The sequence below is a fragment of the Lepidochelys kempii genome, chromosome 11 (genome assembly GCF_965140265.1).
Source record: "Lepidochelys kempii isolate rLepKem1 chromosome 11, rLepKem1.hap2, whole genome shotgun sequence".
NCBI lineage: Eukaryota > Metazoa > Chordata > Testudines > Cheloniidae > Lepidochelys > Lepidochelys kempii.
Window position 1 is genome coordinate 57,105,202 of NC_133266.1, and position 22,500 is coordinate 57,127,701.

General features: G+C 43.2%; 1 protein-coding gene across 1 annotated transcript in view; it reads right to left on the reverse strand.

The window, feature by feature from the left end:
- Positions 1-9,576, reverse strand: part of BOLL (boule homolog, RNA binding protein) — a 69,234-nt gene extending 59,658 nt beyond the window's left edge. The window contains exon 1 of the mRNA XM_073306316.1: positions 9,507-9,576. Within this exon, the coding sequence (XP_073162417.1) occupies positions 9,507-9,524 (18 nt within the window). The 5' untranslated portion in view covers positions 9,525-9,576. The remainder of the gene's footprint in view (positions 1-9,506) is intronic.
- Positions 9,577-22,500: the final 12,924 nt, after the last annotated feature.

Here is a 22,500-nt window from a genome sequence, read left to right on the forward strand (position 1 = left end):
GCCTGTCAGGGGACAGGAGTGTGGATAGGTCAGGGCAGTCAGGGGACAGCGAGCGGGGAGGGGGGGAGTTGGATGGAGGGGGACAGTCAGGGGGCAAGAAGTGGGAGGGGGCAAATAGAGGGCGGGGGCCAGGCTGTTTGAGGGGCACAGCTTTCCCTACCCGGCCCTCCATACAGTTTCGCACCTGGAGGTGGCCCTCGGGCCAAAAAGTTTGCCCAACCCTGATTTATCCTCATAATACGCTTGCAAAGTTCCCATCATCCCAATTTTACAGATGGGGAACTAGGCATAGAGACTGGACATGATCCAAATCCCACTAATCTCAATGGGAGTCTTTCCATTGATTCCAAGAGGCTTTGGATCATGCCATAAGTGACTTGCTCAAGATCATCCAGGAAGTCTGTGGCACAGCTCGATATTGAAACCAGGCTTCCTGAGTCCCAGAGCAGTGTCATAACCAATTTTCACAAATTCACTCAAAAGAACATGGTGTCTACTCTTTTAGTCATGTTTGGGATCACCTTCATTACTCATTCATGTTGCATATTCTGATTATGTGAATGACAGGAGGGGTAAGGTTTTTTCTGCCCTTATCATTAACAGCTGATTTATTTTTTGCCACAGCCTTGTCCTGGTCAGCTCGTATATATGCCAGTGGTCACACTCCAACTGTGTATTTCAAAGAGGAAATTTTAAGCCTGTGCTGAAACTGTAGAACAGACAAGTGTGACAGTTCTTGAGGCAGTTGATTGATTACTTTTCTGTCACTAATCAACGGCCTTGAGCCATTCCATTGATATGATGTGCTCTCCATCCCTACAAACTCGCATCTAAAGTGATGATTCCATTGTGGGACCCCACAGGCATCTCTTTAACTAGTTTTCAGCTTTCAGCCAACAGCTTAAAGTATGACAGACATGGCAGCATTAACAATTTTTGGAGGTCCTTAAGAGTTCAACTTCCACTGAGAGGGAGAGATATCTGAAGACAACAGAGAAAGATCTGCAAGTGTACTTTGCACTGTCTATCCTGAGTATGTCTAGTTTAGTGCTGAATTGGGTTCTCACATATAGAGATTCTGCATAAGAATTAGCACACATTTCTTTCTGTTGAAGAATCAGCTATGTTGCTCCAGAAACAAACAACTATGGAGATGGCTACCCTGGCCAACATTTCAGCTTGACCCAGTCTAGCCAGTCATTCAGGTATGGCTAAATGAAAAGACACTCTTTTCTCATTCTCTTTACTCTGGTAAAGTTTGAGATGCATCATCCAAATCAACCTGCAATGTTTGACATAAAAACTGTTCCATGGCTACAAAACACTGGAACCATAGATGTAAACATAAATCCAAGTTATGGAGATAAACTTCAATTGATCCAACAAGTAGAACAATTCATCTGAGTAGATTCCTAAGAGACCTCATTCAAAAATTTGTTAGTCTCTAAGGTGCCACAAGTACTCCTCATTGAAACACTCTTTCCCCTAAGGGATGTATTTATTTATTTGAACCTAATTCTGGATTGGTGCTAACAGACTGAATAAAACTGTTGGGATACTTTAAATCAATTTCTGCTGTACAGCTATGGGGCCTAAAAACCAGTGGAGTGACATTTTATGACCCATAAATGGAAGAAACAAAGCAGTCTTCTTCCTATTAAGTTAAGGGTTGTGTGGATCAGCATACCCCCAAAACTCCTTAAATGAGGAGGTGGCGGCACCCAGGTCTCCAGCTCCCCTGCCCTGGAAGCAAAAGAAGCAACTCTTATCGGAGCCTCTTCTCTCTTCTCAGACAATACGATCTGGCTTCTTTAAATCTGTAGCCGGAGAGTGAAGACCAAAAGTGCCACTTAAGTGGTATATCCTGAGGAAGGCCAAGGTTGTTTCTCTCTAGGAAGACTGTAGAATTCACTGGAGCTTTACTGCTAGAAAGGGCTTCCCCATGAAAGAAAGTGGCTGAGAGGCTTGTCTCTGACATCTGGCTGGCTGATCATTAATTTCTGGTTGCTATTGAGGTGGTAACAGATTTAGAAAGTCTCAAGGAGATGTCCTATCAGAAGCATCCCCATCATGTTCATTTGTATTTTTGATATTAGGGTATGCCAACAAAATATTTGGGCCTGGTGAGAGCTCAAGAGAATGGGATCTATTGTACTGAGTCCACTGGTTTTTCCTCTTCCAACTTTAAAGTTGGCCTATTTGGGTAATAAAGAAGGACATAACGTAATTTATCTTTCCCTTGGCTCTAAGGATTAGATATGGATCTCTCCTTTCCATAGAGGATCCTAGTTCCCGAAGATTCTCCACTGTAGCTGGAATACTGGATCCTGAATAACGACCTTGGAACAGAACTTGTCCTTTCAAAATATCAAAAGCAGAAGGAGACATTTAGTCTTCAGAGGAGGAGACTCATTTCTCTCTCTCTAACCTGGCCCTCTATTTTGAATGTCCTAAATTATGTCTTTGTTAAATGCAAGAAATCTGATGCAGTTTGGACTGAAATTTCACAGTCTGCTTTTCACTGTGCAGCCTGGCTGCTGTAACCCTGAGATGGAAGAGGGAGATGCTTCCTAGTGGGATAAGATAGGGTGCAGCACATAGAAGGGTTAGGATCTTCATTGCTCCTTGTTGCCAAGGTCTTTTATTTTCTCTGTGGGTTACACCTTTAAATTTCTGTCCTTCACCATGGAAACAAAACACAACAGACATCTTGTTCTCAAATTTGCTTTTATCCTTGTTCAACTTGTATCACCCAGACAGTAAGCCTTTCACTGAAGAAGTTTGTTCTTTCTGGCTGTTTTTTTTAATCTAAATTAAAATAAAGGTATTTTAGATTGAACTAAACATATTTTACTGTGTGTACAAAAACACAGAAAGTGGAAAGGAGGTGGCAGCAGCTGCCTACTCAGGTTTTTAAAGGCAGATGCAGAGTTGCTGCATGAGCAACTCAAACTGAGGAAAGCACAGTTGGTTCACGTTCTGCAGACTGAGGGGGTGAAAAGACTGGGGGGTTGGAGATCATATAGAAGCCCAAGGGACCTCAAGGGAAGAAGACCCTGATTTGTAAAGGTATTTAGGTGCCTAACTCTGACCGATTTCCAGGAGAGTTAGGTGTCCAAATACCTTTAAAAAATTTGGCCCAAAATACCTAGAAAAAGTAGGGAAAAATTCACTAGCTGTCCCTGAAACAGGCAGTATAAATCCTCTTGGGAATGTATCTGCCCCATTCAATACCTAGGTCTCTTCACAATTGAGAGGGCCTTAGAAAGCTGGGGCTCCAATCTTTGCCCTACTCTTGCAACTGAGGGGGCGTCTCAGGAAAAGGATGTTCTCACACTTTTACTTCTACTGCACTGTGACTTTTTACCTAGAAGTAATAAAAAAATTGTTACACTTTTCTTTCACCTGACTTTTCTTAAGCTAGTAGGAGAAACGTATGCATGTTTAAACATTAGCAAATGGCTGTACAAACTCCGCAATCTCAATACTTGGAAGCTTCCTGATCCGGGACAGGTCGTGCAGGGTAGGGGAGGGGTGAAGATCTGCATGGCAGAAATCAAACTTCTCCTAGACACTGTCATCATTTAGATTACTCTTTATTTAGACTGTCTGCTTCATTTTTAATTGTTTATCTCTCATTTATTCACTACATAGTATCTTGTTCTTTTGTGCAATTTAATACTTTATGATCTCTGCTTTTAAGCATTTCTGGATATGTCCCAAACCCTTTTACCTTCCTGTGTGTCCTATCAAAGATAATCTTCAAGTGAGACAGTGGCAGCAAATAACAAGAAGTAAAATAATATCAATTTTATCTTTAGCTTCTCAGAAACTGAACATGCAGTGCGTCAATTTTATATCCGTTAGGTATCCTAATGAATGACGCTAAAACTATTCTACAGCCTTGATTATTCTCAATCAATACCATGCCTAAAAACAACTGCCATTCAACTGTATGTGAGTTAATTAACTTCAGTGTGAGGGAGTATCTGAAAGCTATTAATTCAAATTTTGATAGGATTATGGGGGGCTGTTCTTTATTTAAACCACTCATCTCTGTATGTCAAGTTAAAAGACAGTATCACAGTCTTAATGATATTTACCACATTTGTCAAAAACACCTATTCACCATACTAGAAATAAAATCAACAAACGCTAGCAAATGTAGGCAGTTCATCTTTCTAGTTTCCTTTTATGGGTTCAGTTAGTCTATAACGTGACATCCAAAATCAAGACACAGGACAGAGTAGTTCACGTGGATGCAAACTAAGATTCACTATTAACCCTGTATTACCTTCAACCAAACATCAATTTATTTCCTAGGAGAAATATCTTATTTGCAACATTTATCAATATTTGGTTTTCACAGAGCATGCTTCCTAGGTGCACAGGAAGCGTTAGCATAGCATGTTGTGCTCTGAGCAACAGAGCCACAACACGGTCCTTCCTGAGTCCGCTGAAAAACATATATTTTGGAGAAAAGGGAAGAGCCAAATAATGGACAGACAGTTTTATGACTGATCTGGGTCGGGCCAAGGGAAAAAATTAGTCGGCTGTAATGGATTCCCACAATTATCACAGACATTGAAGACAATAAATCAACTCTTTGACTACCCCACATTTTTCTTTATAAAGCTGAAGGATTAATTCTTGTTTCAAAAATATAAATTATAATTATTGTAACCATTTGGACATCAGTTCTTTTCCGCGAAGCTTTGACCTGCATTATTCACTGTGAAGTGGAACATAACCAGTACCAAGTCTATCATGAAGATACAAGAGTCTACAACTTGTACTTCTATACTATATGATTATAGGCATTGTATCTGCAATGGCCGACATTCAAGAGTTGCTCTGACAATATATGAAGTTCTTTCAGAGTTTATTGTTTATTATTTGTATAATGGTGGTACCTAAATGCACCAATAAGGACTGAACACCCATTGTGCTAAGTGCGGTACAACCAGAGTAAAAGACACCCCCTTCCCCAAGCAGCTTACAGTCTAATGAAGACAAGACAGAATAAGTGTGAGTAGCAATCAGAAGAAATGGGGAAGGAAGGACTCAAAGAATCAAAGTCCTTTAAGTAAAATAGACTGATTGGGGTGCTGTTATCCTTAAACAAACAACAGTTTGTCCTGTTTACAGGAGCAATGTAAAATGAGGAGCAGATAAATGCCATCTTCACTGGCAGAATTTCATCTGATTTCACATACTGAGGTCCTGGCGAAGCTGTGAGAACATCCCATGCTCCTCATGGCTGTTGAAGGCCAGCAGGGAGGTCCTGGGTCTACTACTGACTGAAATTGTTACTGTTTTTTCCTGGAACAGCAAATGCTGACCACTGAAACAAACAGTCATTAAGTTCTTGGTTAAGAAGCCATTACTTTACTGAACTCACCAGTTACCACTATACTTCCTTCAAACTTTCTTGGTTCTGGATGGCTATGGAGGAGTTCATGTCAATGCAGCTTTGGATTCCTCTGACTTCCTGTGACACTATCAATCTGTTTTTTTTACCTGAGTATGGTAGAAAGACATCTGTTTCTACCTTTAATTGATGCTCTTCTGACAATGCATAAAGTTCTGGTGGACCAGGATTACCTTTGATATAGATAACCACAAGGTGCAGGTGCCATGCCTTTGTAGTCAGGCAAAGGGTAAAAATTGTTCTTTAACTGATCCAACCTTTCCTTTAAGAGGCTGCAAAAAGTAGTACTGGATAACTAGTCATCCAAACCACAGAGACTTCCACAACTGCCTAATACATAGCAGCGATGGACTTGCGTCTTTGCCGCTGATATTTATGGTAAGTATGAGTAAAGGTGGGCAAATGCGTGTTGTGCTGGGAAAGCTGTGTTCATCAGTGCATGGATTGTTTTGTGCTGGGAGATTTGTGTTGATTTGAATGTGGGCTGTGTTCATCTGGGAGATCTGTGTTGATTTTTGAAGGTGGTGAATTGGGGGGGTATGCTGCAGTGAGTGGCTCTGTGTGTTTGGGGTTATTGTGTATGGTTGTACTGTTGGCTGTCCTGATTTTGTGTGTGTTTTAGTGTGGTGCTAGGAAACTTATATGGATTTGTGTGTGTGGTGAATTAGGGGAGTATGCTACAGTGAGGAGCCATGTATGTTTATTATTGTGATTGCTGATTGTGTTGTTGTCTGCGTGGTTGTGCTAATTTGCATCGGGGGGTTGTTCTGGGAGAGTAGTGATGATTTGTTTGACAGTTGAGCACATAGGTATGGCAGTTGGGCCAAGTAATTTACCACCTGTGCCGGGGTAGTCAGTAGGCAGACTGCAAACCAAATCCGGACAGCCAGACCCTTTTGAACAGACCTTGAAATCCCTTTATTTAATTATTATTTTATTATTTGTCTTATTATATTCTCTGGACTCTGGACCTTGACTATACCTCGACCAAGAAATTTGGACCTTGACAAAAAATAATTGATTACCCCTTATCTGTACAGTCTCCCCCATATGACCAATGAAACTGCAGTATGTAAATTAGCTATACAATAAGAGTGGTTGGTTGATTGAGTTATATCTCTGATATCACAATGGTCTTAGCATGGTATAGAATAGATATGTACCTTACTCTAGCAGTACACTGCACAGATACAATTCATAAAGTCAAAATGCCTGAGAACTTAAGAACTAGATTGTAACAGACCACACAACCCAGTGATGATTCAAGCTGCTGATATTCTGAACAAAAAGAGCTCTCAACCATGCTTATAGCTGCTTCCATAACTTCATGCTGACCCTACAAACATTTTAGCCTTCAGAATGACATATAGAGAATCTTATTATATAAATTAGACATCTCAAGGAGACTGTAAGGCATTTGGGGCAGCAGTGCTATCGGTACACCAGTGACACACAGTTCTAGCTCTGGTTCTGTTGAAATGGAGTTTCCAAATGTCTCGCTGAGACCCTGAAGAGAACAAGTTGAAAGATCCAACATGGAGAAAGAGTGAATTAACAGCGAGGGAAAGCAATTTGAGGAACTGAGGAGGTATGTAACTGGTCTATGTATTGGTAAAGGTCCTCTCCTGCTACACTGGTTTACAATCTTTACATACTTCTGGACCACATTGTGCTTGGATTACCAGGAAGCAGCAGTGGCTCTGTGATGGGGTGTACTCCCCACAATGGCTCTGCAAGAGCTGAATTAGGCCAAAGTGGCCCAATCAGCCAATTAGACTGCAAATGGGGGAGACTTAAGCTGGAGGAAGCTAATTAGAAGGAAGTTCAAATGTGAGGGTCTGGGGAGGACTTCTACAAAGGTAGGCGGCTGGCTATAGTGAAGGGAAGGAAGAAAGCCTGCAGTCCCCTACCCTGGGGCAGGGGAGACACAAGATGGTAGGAAGGTGTTCAGTGGCGAGTAATAACGGGTGCAGCTGCAGCCCTAGCCCTTAACTGTTCACTACAGGGCCCTGGACTGGAACCCAGAGTAGAGGGTGTTTTTAAGGGCACTTCTATAAAAACTGCCGGAGTCAAGGATAGAGAGACATAGGGCAGCAAATGTGAGGACTGCCTGACACTGCTTGTGGAAAGAGACTTTGAAAGACAACCCGCTTCCCCCAAAGGGTACCTGGTGAGTGACCTGGCTGGAGGGCTAAGTCATGAAGAGGAAGTAGCAACAAGAGACGGAGTGCCATCAACAGGATGGATGTCAGCCTCACAGAGCTAATCGCCAGGAGATGACGCTGTCCAGCAGTGAGTAGAACACCCGTCACAGGTTCATACAATTTTTGTTTCCATTTGTGACCAGCTATTTGATTGTATTCTTTCCTGGATGAGGCAAACCTTGCAACACTAATCCATGCTTGTCATTACTAGGCTGAACTAATGCAGTACTGTCCATTTGGGGCAATATACTCCTAGTAGTTAAGAGGCATAGAATATGGCAGTCTATTAACTTACTGGGGTAGGTCCACATGAGCATATGAAATCAGTGCTATGTGAACCTTAGTGGGTTCAAATCTGTCTGTAGGTACAGTCCAACACACTGGTTATAAATCTCTATATGGCTGAGAACTGGTATATCACAAACTATGCCATGAGACTAAGCAAGCTTCATCAGCTATTGAAAATGATTCCTCATATGAATAAAAAATTCCTCAAGATCAATGGATTGAATTGAAGACATTATGTTCTTTGTTTGAGACTTGAAACCAAACTTGTTTTACATTGTGGAACATAAAATATCTTAGCATTTAAATTTGTAAGTTTTATAATATGCTTTTTGGGGAGTAATCTGTTTGATTAGAATCATCTGCTAATTATAATTTATTTTTAAATGTATAAAATATACCTGTCACATTTGTCCCTAGGTTAATGAATGATATTAAACACTAATCCGTACATCAATTCATACCAACACAAAGCCAGCCCATAAACAGTTAATAGCTTCAGGCAAAAGATGAAAATATAGACTGAGTACTGCTTGCTGAAGATCAACAGATTTTGCTCTGTTGGACCAGTTGGGAAAGCAAATGCAATACCAAGTGCCTGCACTGAAAATAATCTGCCTATACCTTCCATATGCTTAAGTCTAGGGTGTTAACAAGAGTACCCCACATGATATCAACTGTCATGATGGCACTAAGTGAAAGAGACAGTCTTTCGGGTTGCCAAGAACCAAACCCTATGTAAGATTGCATCCATGTTCAAATATTCAAAACAGTTAATTTCAGGACTTGGTAGACTTGGATTTGAAGTTTCCAATATTTACTACATGGGTTCCAAGTCCTGGTCTATTCCATCTCGATGATTTGGAATCTACCAGAGTAGTCTGAGTTTCGTCAGACTCTTAAATTCTGAAGGCCTACTTGTATCCCCGAGGAAGTAGCACTGGAACATTTATGGCTATGCAGAGATGCTTGCAAGACTTCCCTGCGCCTACCTAGGTGCTGAGGTATGATATTAAAGGATCCCAATATCACAAAGGGCCACCCTAACATCTGTGGTGACCTCCTCCCTAATTGACTTTTCAGTCAGGTACTGGGGGGGGGGGGAATAAAAGCCTCCTGCTAAAAAGGAAGCGAAGAGAGAGAGAGAAGCACGTGCCGGGGAGGGGCGAACGGCTCGCTGGAGCCGTGGGCGCAGCTGGCCCTCCCTGCCGGTTTTGGCGGGAAAGCCATGCGCGGGCTAGGGAGCAGTTGCCTCGCTCACCGCCCCCGTCGTCTCCGACCCCTCACACAGGCCGGGCAGGCCCTGGCTATTTAATGGGCGGGGGGGAGGACACACCCTTTCACCCCGAGTCTCTGAGCCCCTTCGCCACAGAGCCCCGCGCCCCCGCACAGCCAACGCTCACGGCCGCACGTCGCCCCCACAGGGGAGTCGCTCACAGCACCAATCGCAGGCCCCGAGGCACGTTCCCCCGGGAGCCACCCCACCCCGAACCTCCCTCCGACTGACCCAGCTGGGGGGAGGGCGGCGTCGCCTGTAGCTCCGCTTATCCCCCGAGGGGCCGGGCCCCCGCACCCCTGCTACTCACCGCGTTCTCGGGCTCCATCTCCGGTGTCACGCCGGCCTCAAAGTCCCCCGCAGCACGTTTCCCGCACGCAGCTTCCTCCACACGCCGCGGCAGCTCCGAGCCTCGACGCGCTCCTGACTGTGTACCCACACAGAGCCGGAGGAGTCACATCGGGACGGGCGGGCCCGGAAAACGGAGTGTGTTGCGGAGGGGGGGGTCTTCTCCCTGCCTAGCGCACGGGTAGGGGGCAGCACTGAGCTAAAATGGGGGGCGGAGATTGATATCCGGGATTGTCTGGGGCAGCCGGGGAAAAAGAGAAGCGGGCGGTCAATTGTCTCTCCCACAGAACTACCTGCCCTCCCTTCCCCATGCGCCCCACAGAGCTACCTCACTCCCTTCCCCTTCATGGGACCCACACAGCTACCTTGCCCCGTTGTTGTGTGGCGCTCACAGGGGAAAGAGCATAAGGCAGCATCTCGCCAGGGCTCCAGCATAGCTACCCTCCCACAGTCCCTCCAGTGGATCCCACAGAACTATTCTCCTCCCTATGGGCCCCACACAGATACTACTTCATCCCCTCGTGCCCCCTAACATATCTATCCTCCCAAGAACTATTCAACATCCAGCTCTTATCAGCACACTGCAACCCCAACAGATATCGCCTCCAAAGCCTCACTGAGTTCCACTCAGTTATCTCTCCATATCCCATCTACCACCTGCTTCAGCCCATTCAGTCATCTTCTATCTCCCCTGCAGCCCATTCAGTTACTGCTCCTCCTTCCATCTTCTGCAAAACACATCCTACCTGCTAACCCCCCCCCCCATTCTCCCTGCTACTCCCTTCAGCACACTTCTTTATCACTTCCAATCCCCCCTTTCAGTCATCATCCCAGCAATCATCCCTTCCCTGCAGCTTGGGCAGTTTTCACTCCCCATCCCAGTAAAAGAGCTCTTTCATTGAGTTATAAGAGATCAGTGTTTAGGGGCCATGCCTGGAAAGTGGAACTCCCCCCTCTGCCAACCTCCCTTGCACCTGCTGGTGCTGTCACTCACCCTCAGAGCTCAGCCTGCCTCTCTGGGACAGGCACGCACAACTCCTAAGCACTACACAAAAACCCCTTTACAGCTCCTTAGACACCCTAAAGCACTGGGAGTGGGAGGGCTGCTTACTCACCTCCACGGGGTGAGTTACTAGACCCTGGGGCACCACCAGTAGCAGCAGCTGGATAGGAGTTGGTTTCTGACTTCCAGGCCTGGAGCAGCAGGAGAAAGCAGCACAAAGCTGTTGGCTGCTGGCTGCTCCTCCATTCCGTGTGCTTCTGAGTTTCTGACACTCGCATACATTCCTTCTCCCCCTCCCCCTTAGTGAGTATCATTTCACCAACAAACCCTCATTACACACACTTGCAAAAACACTGATCACAGGCTGGCTGGCACACAAACATACAAGAATAGTACCAGGGAAGGGTGGTGTAAATATTACAAATTGGAGCTCAGGAGGACTCTGTGAATGAGCTAGATTCCTCATTGAAACACCTCGCAAAAGTCCCCACACAATCCCAAGATCCCATTATATGTGCACCATATAATGGTGGCCTGATGTGCAGGCCACTATCTTAAAATTAAAAAAATAAATAACCTTGAAATATTTCAGTTAGCCACAGTCACACAAAGTAAACTTCTGTCAACCTGTGTGTGTGCGTGTATATATATATATATTTATATAACCTCCACCATGATTTGTTATTTGGGATTGAACCTTTTAACTCCATTAGCTAATGGTAGTAGCTGGCATAGCCTATATGTGGAACTCGACCAGCCACTGGAGTTACTTGCCCATTCAGTTACTGCTTGCTGAGATTACAAACAATGGTTCCATTTAGTGTCAATTATCACAATATTTTTTGTGATGTAGGTACCTACACTGGGAGGTGAGCTGAAATGTACTCATTTGACACAAGCCACCAAATAACTTGTCAATGATTATTTGGTCATCATCAACCAGATTCTAGCTAGTGACTTAAAAATTAAAGGACGTGTGGCATATAAACAAGCTTTTGATTGATTGATTATATAGCATTTCCACATTTCTTTCAGCTCTGAGGAGGTGCTGCACTACTTTCATTGAGATAACTATAGTGCTCCTTCATTAGCCAGTTGTAGGATGACCATATTTCCCTGTGCTGAATACGGGACACCTGGTAAAATTACTCGTATTCAAGAGAATTCAACAGCAATCAATCAGAACTATGCAGTACAAATGTTAAAATTAACATCAAGTTGACTGAGCCCCTGTTAAAAAGAAATACTGCACAGTTGGATTCTTTTCATTTACCTTCTTATGTTTAAGGCTTTAGGGCTCACACGGGGAGAAGTGACACACACACACTCCCATACACACCTCTCTCTGTGCCTGGAGGCAGCTTGTCCCTTCCTGCCTGCACAGTGTCAAAAGGCAGCTAACACCTCCAGGCTGCTGCCGGTCACCAACATAACCCGACCGCCTCCTGTCCCCTGGCTACAGTGCTGGCAGGAAGGAATTAAGCCCTAAGGATGCATTGTGCACCAGGGCTCAGGGAACCTGACTGCAGGGGCTTCAGCTAACCCTGCCAGAGAGGTGGCTCAGCAAGGGAGGATACCTAGGACAGGACCCAGGGCGAGAGGGAGCTGGGGTGAAGAGTGTGCTACACTAAGTCCCTGCCCTGAGAGCTGCTGTGGCGCCTGCAGGGTTGGGGCATGAACAGGCTGGAAATCGCTTCCCCCCGCCACTCCAGAGCTTAGTTGAGGGGTGGAGAGGCTTCCCTATGCCAGCACTATATGGGGCTTTGGCACGTGCAGGGGTTGGCTCCTCCTGGCCAGTACCCCAGGCTGGAAGGTCTTGGGCTTCCCCAGGGCACTGGCCTAGCTGGAGGCAGTTGTGGAAGAAAGGAGCCTGTCAGCCAGGCCGTTGGTGAGCTGAGTGCTCTGATCCTGGGCTGGTTCTCTGCACAGTGCTGGGAGCAGGACGCACCTCACTGGGGGGAATATGGAGGACCAGCGGGGCTGGGGGAGTGAAGGGGCAAAGCAGGGAGAGGACAGTGAGATGGGAAGCACGTAAAGGGCCAATGGGTGGACAGCAGCGGTGACACGTAACCAGCTGCCACCTGGTGCCTGCCCACACTCGCCAGCCATGGCAGCACGCAGCCAGTGCTGTCTGGAAAAGGGATGGGGGCTATGCTGATGGATCAGCATGGGGAGCGGCCAGCCCCATGCCCTGCAGTTTTGCCCTGCCACCAGCCTTGTACACCCACCCAATTGTCAGCCACTGGACGCCCCCTGCTCACTGCTGGTGGGCAGGACGCTGGCAGCAGGGATCCAGCTAGTAGCAGGACCCGCAAGTACTGATGTGGTGGGAAACAGAAAATACGGGACAGTTTGCCCGTTATTAAGAAGAAGTCGGGACACCTGCAGGAGGACTTAAATTCGGGACTGTCCCTTTAAAAACGGGACATCTGGTCACCTTAGCCAGTCACCCTAGCCATAGTAGTATTGTTGCAGTCGTTAGCATGCTGAACTTGGAAACTCAGCAAATGAGATTTGTAGGATCCTGTGTCTTTAGCACATAATCATGTGAGAGTTAACTCTTAGGGCTTGTCTATACTTACCAGATTGCTGTGGCAATCAATCCATTGGCAGTCGATTTAGTGGGTCTAGTGAAAACCCGCTAAATCGACTGCCGATCGCTCTCCTGTCAACTCCTGTACTCAACCTGATTGAGAAGAGTAAGGGGAATTGACAAGAGAGCATCTCCCATCAATGTTGCGTAGTGTGGACGATAAGTAGATCATTGATTTGAGTTAAGCTATTCACGTAACTCAAATTGCGTAGCTTAGATCGACTTTTTTCCCTTTTGTGTGAACAAGGCCTTAGTGGTGAAATTTTTAAACTGGCTGAGAAAATAAAACTACATCATAAGAGTAACATTAAAATTCAGAAGGATTAATGGTTATTTTATAGAGACTTGCTGAATTACAATCACTGACCTAATTTTATGAATACCTACCACAAAACACATACGTTTAACCTAATAACAGCGTGTTGTTTCTACATGCTTTCATCTGATATGGCTTTGAACTCTCCAGCTTGGAATATAAAAGGCATATGAAAGACTTGTCTTCCTGTTCTGCCTTACAAAGCATTTAAAGAAATCTGAGATATGAAAGATTGCATGGCATATTTTTAACTGCTGGATTTTATTTTATCCTAGACATGATACAGCTATTTCAAAACCTAGATCTTTGACATCTTACATTTAACACTAAAAATCATGATAAAAATAGGACTTTTGAGAACAGATGAGAGGGTGACCTGTTTTTGATTTTGATAATTTAAAATTTGAAATCCTGAAAAGCCAAGAAACTTATAGTAAATATTAATGAAGTAGGGTTGGTAATATTTTAGTCTCTATTAACTATTAAAACTTATTAACCATTAACATGATTTAAATATTGTAACAGTTACTGTGCTGGCTGCCTGGTGTGTGTTTTCTCCAAAATGAGAAATATACCCTGGCTTAGGCAGTCATTCAGAGAGGAAGTCAGTAGTGTCTGTTTTTAATTCCTCTCCATCCATCAGAAGGATAAAATGAGCTCTCTGTGTATTCTCTTCCAGAAATAAAAAGATATGGTTCTTTGTTTTATGGACTTGTGCCTGCAAGGCATTTTTCTTTTCCAGGTGTTGGGAAGGAAGAGCCAGGTGGTAAGCAAAGTTAAAGATAATCATGAGGAAAATAAGAGAGCTGAGAGATTTGGGAGTGAGTGTACTCCAGGTACAAAAAGCGGGAGCTCGATTTTGTGACTAAGACAGGGTTGGAAATCGGGACTCCTGGCTTTCATTCCCAGTTCTGCTATTGATTTATTGTTTGACCTTGAGAAAGTCACACCCCATGCTTTGATTCAGTTTCCCATCTGTAAAATGCAGATAATAATACTGACCAACCTACCAGGTAGTTGAAAGCATCTTAAGATACCCACATGGAAATATTATCATTATTGTATTATTATTAGATGGGGGAGATTTCTGATTTCACATATTCATACCTGAAAAAAAGTAACTCAGGATGCTGCTTAGAGATTGAGTATAGAATAAATGTATGTGGGGGAAAATGTTAAATTTATGGAAAATTACAATACTTTCTCCAATTTTTAAGGGACTTTTGTTGTGACTTTCCCTTTATGACAACTTTGCAGGGGTTTTCCTCAATTTGGGGACTTATCCTGTGTTCTTTGCACACCAAGAAAGCCCATAATTCTAAACATGCAAGGAATTTGGGACCTAGGCTTTAAAGGCAATAGTTTTACTCTTTAGCAGCATATTTTGATGGTTATCCATATAGTGCCATCTAATGGGAGGGGCAGTGGGGGGGAATTGTCCAGGGCCAGTGGAAAACTGAAGATAATTATAAAATTTCGAGGGAGTTCTCCCAATTTATGTAAGCATTTTTAATTTTTTTTAGTAATTCATTATCTTCTTCTCCCCCTCTCTCTTCTTGATGCTGTCTCCACTGCTTCTACCTTTCTCTGCTTGTCATATTTCTTTGTCCCTAGTCACTCACATTTGAAGCCTTTCCCCACTCTTTTTTTTTCTTGTCCCTCTCTTTCTGGCTCCTTTACCCCCCCCCCCATTATATTTCCTTGTCCCATCTGTGTCCCAGTCACTCTTCCCCTTATCTGTGCTTGTGCTTGTCCTCTTCTGTTTGTCCCTTGTTCCTTTTCTGCTTCTAGACGTCCTTTCTCTTTTGCCTCCATTCATTTTTGTCTCTCTGTTTTTCAACCTTGTGTCCCTCTTTCCTCACCACCCTCTCTTTTAAAATCTTCTGCCCTGTTCCTCCATTCAGACTGCGATCATCAGTGAGGAGAGGACTCTACTTCAACTATCTTCTGATGGGTCAGTCCATATTAACCAAACATTCTGCTCAGTGTAGGCTAGTTACTCAGTGGTGTCCTCTCCCATCTTGTTCCTACGTAGCAGCTGTGTTTACTCATCAGATGATTGAAAGGAACAGAAGGTTTCTTGATCTTAATGGTCAGTGCTTAAGGGAGGCTGCTGACTTGCTGTTTTTGATGGCAGACTTCTATAATCCAAAGTGCATTTAGCATCCAAACGTTCTGGTTCAGACCACCCCTGGGAACCATGCCAGGATGATAACTGATTTATAATGCAAACCTGTCCTGGATTGCCAGAGATTAGATTTAAAAATTCAGAGTTTATAGTACAAGGACACTATTTTAGATTTTTTTAAATCTTAATTTAAGACTATATTGCCCGGCCTACACTAGATATTTAGGTCGGTTTAACTATGTCAGTTAGGGATGTGAAAAATCCACAACCCTGAGCAGTGTAGTTAAGCTGAGCTAAGTCCCCACATAGACAGCACTAAATCAGATTTTTTTATCATTCTTGGGGACCAGTAGCCTAAAAAACTTCTTGGAAACAGCTTTTTCAATAAGGAATTAAACTGTGGAATTAATTGGCACAGGAAGATATTGAAGTAAATTTTTAGTAAGATCAAGAAGAGAAAGAGATGAATAAGTATAATAGCATCTGCATCAACACCAGTTAGGACAAAAATTAAAAATGCCATCAGTCCTATCCCAGTTACCTCTAAGCAGAAGACCTATGTACAAAAGCCATGTTAAAAAGGGCAATGCCCTTTCTACACCAGAAACGATAAAACCTGTACATAAAGTATGGACCCCATCCCCAAAATAAGAATCTATTGTTCAAATCTAATGGTCTGTTTGTATTAAAAAGAGACGAGGTCAATCTTAAACACAATTACAGAGTATCAGATCCTCAAATGATGTAAATAAGCATAGTTACATTGACTTCAGTGGAACTATATCAGTTTACACCCGTGGTTCTCAACTCTGGCCCACCACTTGTTCAGGGAAAGCCCTGGTGCTCCGGGCCGGTTTGTTTACCTGCCATGTCTGCAGGTTCGGCCAGTCACGGCTCCCACTGGCTGTGGTTCACCGCTCCATGCCAATGGGGGCTGCGGGAAGGGCAGCCAGCACATCCCGCTGCCCACATTGCCTTCTTCAGCCCCCATTGGCCTGGAACGGGAAACCGCGGCCAGTGGGAGCTGCGATCAGCCGAACCTGCGGACGCAGCAGGTAAACAAACCGGCCCAGCCCGCTAGGGGCTTTCCCTGAACAAGCGGTGGACCAGAGTTGAGAACCACTGGTTTACACCATCTGAGGATCTGGCCTTAAGTCTCCAACTAGATTGGTGAAGAGGTGGTTAAAGTTAAGCTCCTCATTTACTTTAATTGTTTGGTTGAATCTTCCTTTCATTGCACCCTATTACGTTTACTTTATTCTTCAAGACCTTTGATATTGAATCTAATTGTGATAAATTAATTTTTAGAGATTCTAATACAGTAATTTGCCATAATACTGTGTTTTTATATGGCTCACTGAATAAGAAATTTAATAGCATGACATTGGATAGAGGAGAGTATGAATAATTTGGAAGTATTATGAAACACAAATGGACAAGATGAATATTTTCAAGATAGATATATTTAGAAAAATGTAAGACTCTATTTTTATTTAAACTCACTTTAAGGCCTCTTTATTTTGACAGTGTAACCATAATTAAACTTGCTTTAAGGCCACTGTATTCTCCCAAAGGGTGTAAATTAAAATCAGGAGCCCATGTTTGGAGATTAATGTAATAATCTGTGAAAATAATGATTCTGAGTTCTAATCCCAGTTCAACCCATGTTTTAGTATGGGGTTGTATGGATTTCATTCTACCTCCTGGTGCTTCAGCAACCCTAGCTGGGTAGAAAAGAATCTCCCTGTAAACAAGGTGTTCTATATCTGCTCAAACATTCTGTATGTTTGGTAACAATTTTTGAGAGTCACATTGTTAATTATTTAGTTAATTAGGTATTGGGCCCTAATCTGTAAGGGGCTGACAACTTTCATCTCCCATTGATTTCAGTGGGATTTATAGGTGTTTAGCACCTTGCAGGATTTTTTCCAATGTTTGTAAAGTGCTTTGAAGAAGTAAAATGCCACATAAATGCTAAGAACCAATGCAATTTATTGTGGCCCTGATATTTTTTCTTGTTTAGTGCTTAGTATATATATTAAAAATAAATTATTCCATTTCTATCCCCTTGGAATTGGAAAAGATTCAGAAGAGGGCAACAAAAATTATTAGGGGTATGGAACAGCTTCTGTATGAGGAGAGATTAATAAGATTGGGACTTCTCAACTTGGAAAAGAGATGACGGGGGGGGAGGGGGGAAGAAATCATGACTGGTGTGGAGAAAGTAAATAAGGAAATGTTATTTACTCCTTTTCATAACATAAAAACTAGGGGCCACCAAATGAAAGTAATAGGCAGCAGGTTTAAAACAAACAAAAGGGAGTACTTCTTCACACAACGCACAGTCAACCTGTGGAATGTTGTATGGACTGTGACCTACTTTTCATGCCAATGTGCTAAAATGAATGTAGAATTTCATGCTGAAGAGGAGAAATTACAACCATGAAATTCCAATTGTAGAGGTGAAAATAGCACATTTTGCAAGCTAAGAACGGGATATCTGGCTTTAGATTTGTGTTTCTCTTTTTCAGTATCCACCTTTAAAATAGCAGTCCAGCAAACACTAAAAATATCATATTAAATGGGTTTTGATCAAATAAATAATAAAAATAGTACCTAGCTCTTATATAGCACTTTTCAGCCATAGATCTCAAAGAGCTTTACAAAGGAGGTCAGTATCATTATCCCCGCTTAAATTGTTTCTGTAGTTCCTTATCCATCATTACTGATTACCAAGGACCAGGATTAAAATCATAAGCATACCCCTTAGCCTCAATCAGGTGGGAGAAGGGTGATTTTTTTTTTTAAACTCTGAGGGGTTTTATGTAACATCAGCGCTTCCCCCCCCATATTAATCTCTTAGTTAGAATAAAGTTTTGTTAGATCATTGAAGTGTGTGTGTGTGTGGAGGGGTAAGAGGAATTTTATTTTTGCCATATTTATAGCTCATCTCCTGCTATTTTCCCTGTAGTTTACAGAATACAGTCTCTAGCTCTTGTTGCAGAAAGCTTCGTAATAGTTTTAGCTCTTGCCTTTCACCTACATCAAGATATTTGGAGGAATGTGGTGATATATAATTTAAACTAGATTTGACCTGTCATCCAGTTGTAGTGGCTCACAGGGTATAATTATCTTACGCAGATTTTGCCCTGGAGGTGTCTGAGGTCTTCACAGAACTTTAAAGAGCCTGATATTGTTCTCAAGCTGCACAGAAACTGCTCAATGGATGTTCCACATGTAGAACACACACCAGAATGGGATTTCTGTCATTGGGACTGAGAACTACAGATCATGTAGAGTGTATATAGTCCTTACACCTCAATCTGTCTAAATTTGGCCAGTGAGTTTGAATGTATGCACAAGACTAATATAATGGGGAGAGGGTGAAATTGCATAAAAATAGGACTCGCCCCAAACATGTAAGTAAGGAGAGGAAAATGGGCATCGTAAATTAAACCTTCTCAGGGAAGCTGTAATTTTCTGTTTTCCCTTGGATTTAGAGAGAGTCTATTCTAGTTTTTTATAGCTAAAATTTCTCACTTGGTATAGTTCCAGCAGTAGCAATAGTGGGAGTGTTAGTATAGACTGCACACCGGTATTTTAACTGCCATGACAGGCAGTCCTACTCAGAAATGATCTAGATAACAGTGGTAAAAATGCTGACACCTTGTTTAAATTAGCACTTCTGCAGTGGCTACCACCAGTGAAACTGCATGAGTGGTGTGACATTTTTGGAAAATAAGTGTAGTTTAGACAAGACCTTAGCCTTACTTTTCGCCTATTCTAACAATCTCTTCTTCCCCAGCCATTAAAAAAACAAGAGATTTAAAATCAAAGTTATTAAATCCTTGCAGGCAATTCTCTTAAATCTCTTTATAATCCCTCCTCTCTTGTACAATTAACACCAGGGGAGGTTAAATTGTTTTGGGGATTTCATGTTCTGATCGCAATTATGACTTTTTTAAAATTCTGTCCCTAGGATGCCTTCTGTGAGGGATTAGGGAATGTGGGCTCAATGTGCATCTGTGAGAAACAATTAGGTGTGAACATTTTGCACACCTCTTAAAATGTATTTCCAATAAAATTCATAAGTGGCTTCCATCTGCCTAAAGACATAGGCTCACACTCAGTTTTAGAAGACATGGCCAGAATCTGGCCAGCCTCAGTACTGGCTCACAAGGCGAGACTGCACGGAGTTCCCTTACCCTTGTACTTCTGTTCAGGAGCTCTCCAGAATTCTGATGGAAAGCATAGGCCTGACCCTTCCTTGTGCCCGTTGGGATGCTTGGTGCCTGAAAAGGGGCAGGATATGGTAAGGGAAGGGGCATCGCTCCACCCCCACTTCATTGTGTAGCATAGATATACTGGGCAAGAAGAGGGAAGTACGCTGTGCACTTTTAAAGGATGTTGTACAGGGGAAACTGGTGTGCAATGCCTGAGAGCTCCCAGAAGGAATTCTGGCTGAGCAAAAATCTTTCCTGGGGTCATTGTCTATTGTGCATATGCTGTCAGTGCTTCCGGCAGCATGTGGCTTGTGATAAATTTGTCTGCATCTGAATGTATGTGGGCATTAATAAAACACCTCTGAGAGTTGACAGTGCTGTCAGTCTAGACACCACAGTGACTATCAGTTAATAGGCAGATACTGTGCCCTTAACACCCACAGAACTCCCTCTGATGTTATCTGTATTCCTGGATATAGCCTACTCTGCTATGGAGCGTTCTGTTTTCTAGACTTTGTTTAAACATACTCAAAAAAGCAAATGTTGTTGTAGTTACTAATGACAAATCTTAAAGTATTATTAGTGACAAAGTTTAGTGCAATACAGTAGAATCCTCTTCGTTGGGACACCCACTGGTCCATCTTTAATTCCCAGTAAAAGGAATTCCTGATGGTCAGAAGACACCATTTAATAGTAATGCTGCTATCTTGGGAGCTGAACAGCCCACAATGGCCCAAATGTTCAAAAAGGTTTTCACCTAAGTGTGTGTGTGGGGACCATGTAGACATGTAAATCTCAGTTACTGGATAGACTCATTCAATGGGAGGGTCACCATTTACACTGGGATAAGGATTGCACTGCTTTTAGACTCATTACTGGGGCAGATCCAAGACACCTGGCATGAAACCTGAAATATATGTAGCTGCCAAGGAAAGTGACAGATGGTGGCTGGCCAGTACCTTTTAGTGGAATCAAGGTTCACCTGTAAGCAATTAAGGCCTGATCCATAAAGGTATTTAGTTATTCAACATCAGTGGAAGTTAGGAATCTAAATACTTTGGATTTGGGCTTAACAGTCCATGTAGGTAGTAGTTAGTTAACTTACTAATGAGCACCTGGACCTGATAAAAGGCTACTAGTATTGTCTTCTCCAAATCCCTTCTCAAGGCCTTTTGTTTTGTGATGCCTACAAGCAATCAACCAACACTTAAATAACTAGACTGAGGAGGAAGCTGGGAGCAGATAAGGAAGTTTTACTTATTAGTGTAAATAGAAAAGTATGGGGTGGGGATGGTAGCACCACCTATTACTAAGGTTGCCTGACACTTCATTCTAAGACCCTGTTCCATTTGGGGTGAAATATTATATACTAGGTGTATAGTTCAGGCTGAATGTTTATAGAAAACTTTTAATCAAAACTATTCATCAACTTCTAATAATGGGGATAGCAGAAAAATGTTTTACCCACTTCAAAAAAAAAATCTGGTGACCTCCTCTTTGAAGGGCTCTAACACCCCCATGACTTGGACAAGGGACTTCACATTTGGCAGAGGGTTGATGTTTGCATCAGGGATGTCTCTTGCTATTCCTGTGAAAATGGTCCCAAATTTGGCCTAGTTGTAAGCTTTTGAAAAAATCAGTTTGCACATGATCACTGGAGACTTAGATTTTAGTAGCTAACTTTCCCTGAAGACTTCCTCCATTCTGGGAATGCTCCAGCCTGGCTATGGGCAGGGTTTTCCCTGTACTTGCAACTCTGGGCTGTTGCATGCTAGTTAGGATCTGTGCCTAGGTCTCTGCACCAGAGCTGAGAGTGGGGATTCTGACTTTCCTGTGGTCTCAGTGGCCCTCCTACTAGGTCCAGGGAGCATGGAGGAAGAAGCTGCCTGATTCAAAGCCAATGGGGATAAGAGCCAGACTTGGGAGGCACAGAGATGGAAGTAGATTTGGGACAAGAACTGGGTGGGGGCGGAGGGCAGAAACTGGGACTGGAAGATAGGGTGTGAAGAGCATGGGACTAGAGTGACATACTGCATCTGAGTGGGCAAGGAGAATGGGACTGAGTTGGGGATGGAAACAGGAGAAGCCAGGCTTCTAGAGACAGACTCCATCACTAGTGGCTCTAATTCATTCCCAGAGCAGGTCCATTCTGTATGCTAAATGAGATAGGGGTCCTGTGAGGGGAGGAAACAGTATGTGATCCTGTCATTAGACTGTGACTAAGTGGAGTGGTTTGTCTCTACCACTTCTGGATGATTTTATGAAATTGCACCATGAAACTACTGTCACTATATGTATGTGGATCCCCCTTGAGTTAGCAGGGTTGTCATGTTTCAGAGTAACAGCCGTGTTAGTCTGTATTCGCAAAAAGAAAAGGAGTACTTGTGGCACCTTAGAGACTAACCAATTTATTTGAGCATAAGCTTTTGTGAGCTACAGCTCACTTCATCGGATGCATACTGTGGAAAGTGTAGAAGATCTTTTTATACACATAAAGCATGAAAAAATACCTCCTCCCACCCCACTCTCCTGCTGGTGATAGCTTATCTAAAGTGACCACTCTCCTTACAATGTGTATGATAATCAAGGTGGGCCATTTCCAGCACAAATCCAGGGTTTAACAAGAACGTCTGGGGGGGGGGGGGAGGGGTAGGAAAAAACAAGGGGAAATAGGTTACCTTGCATAATGACTT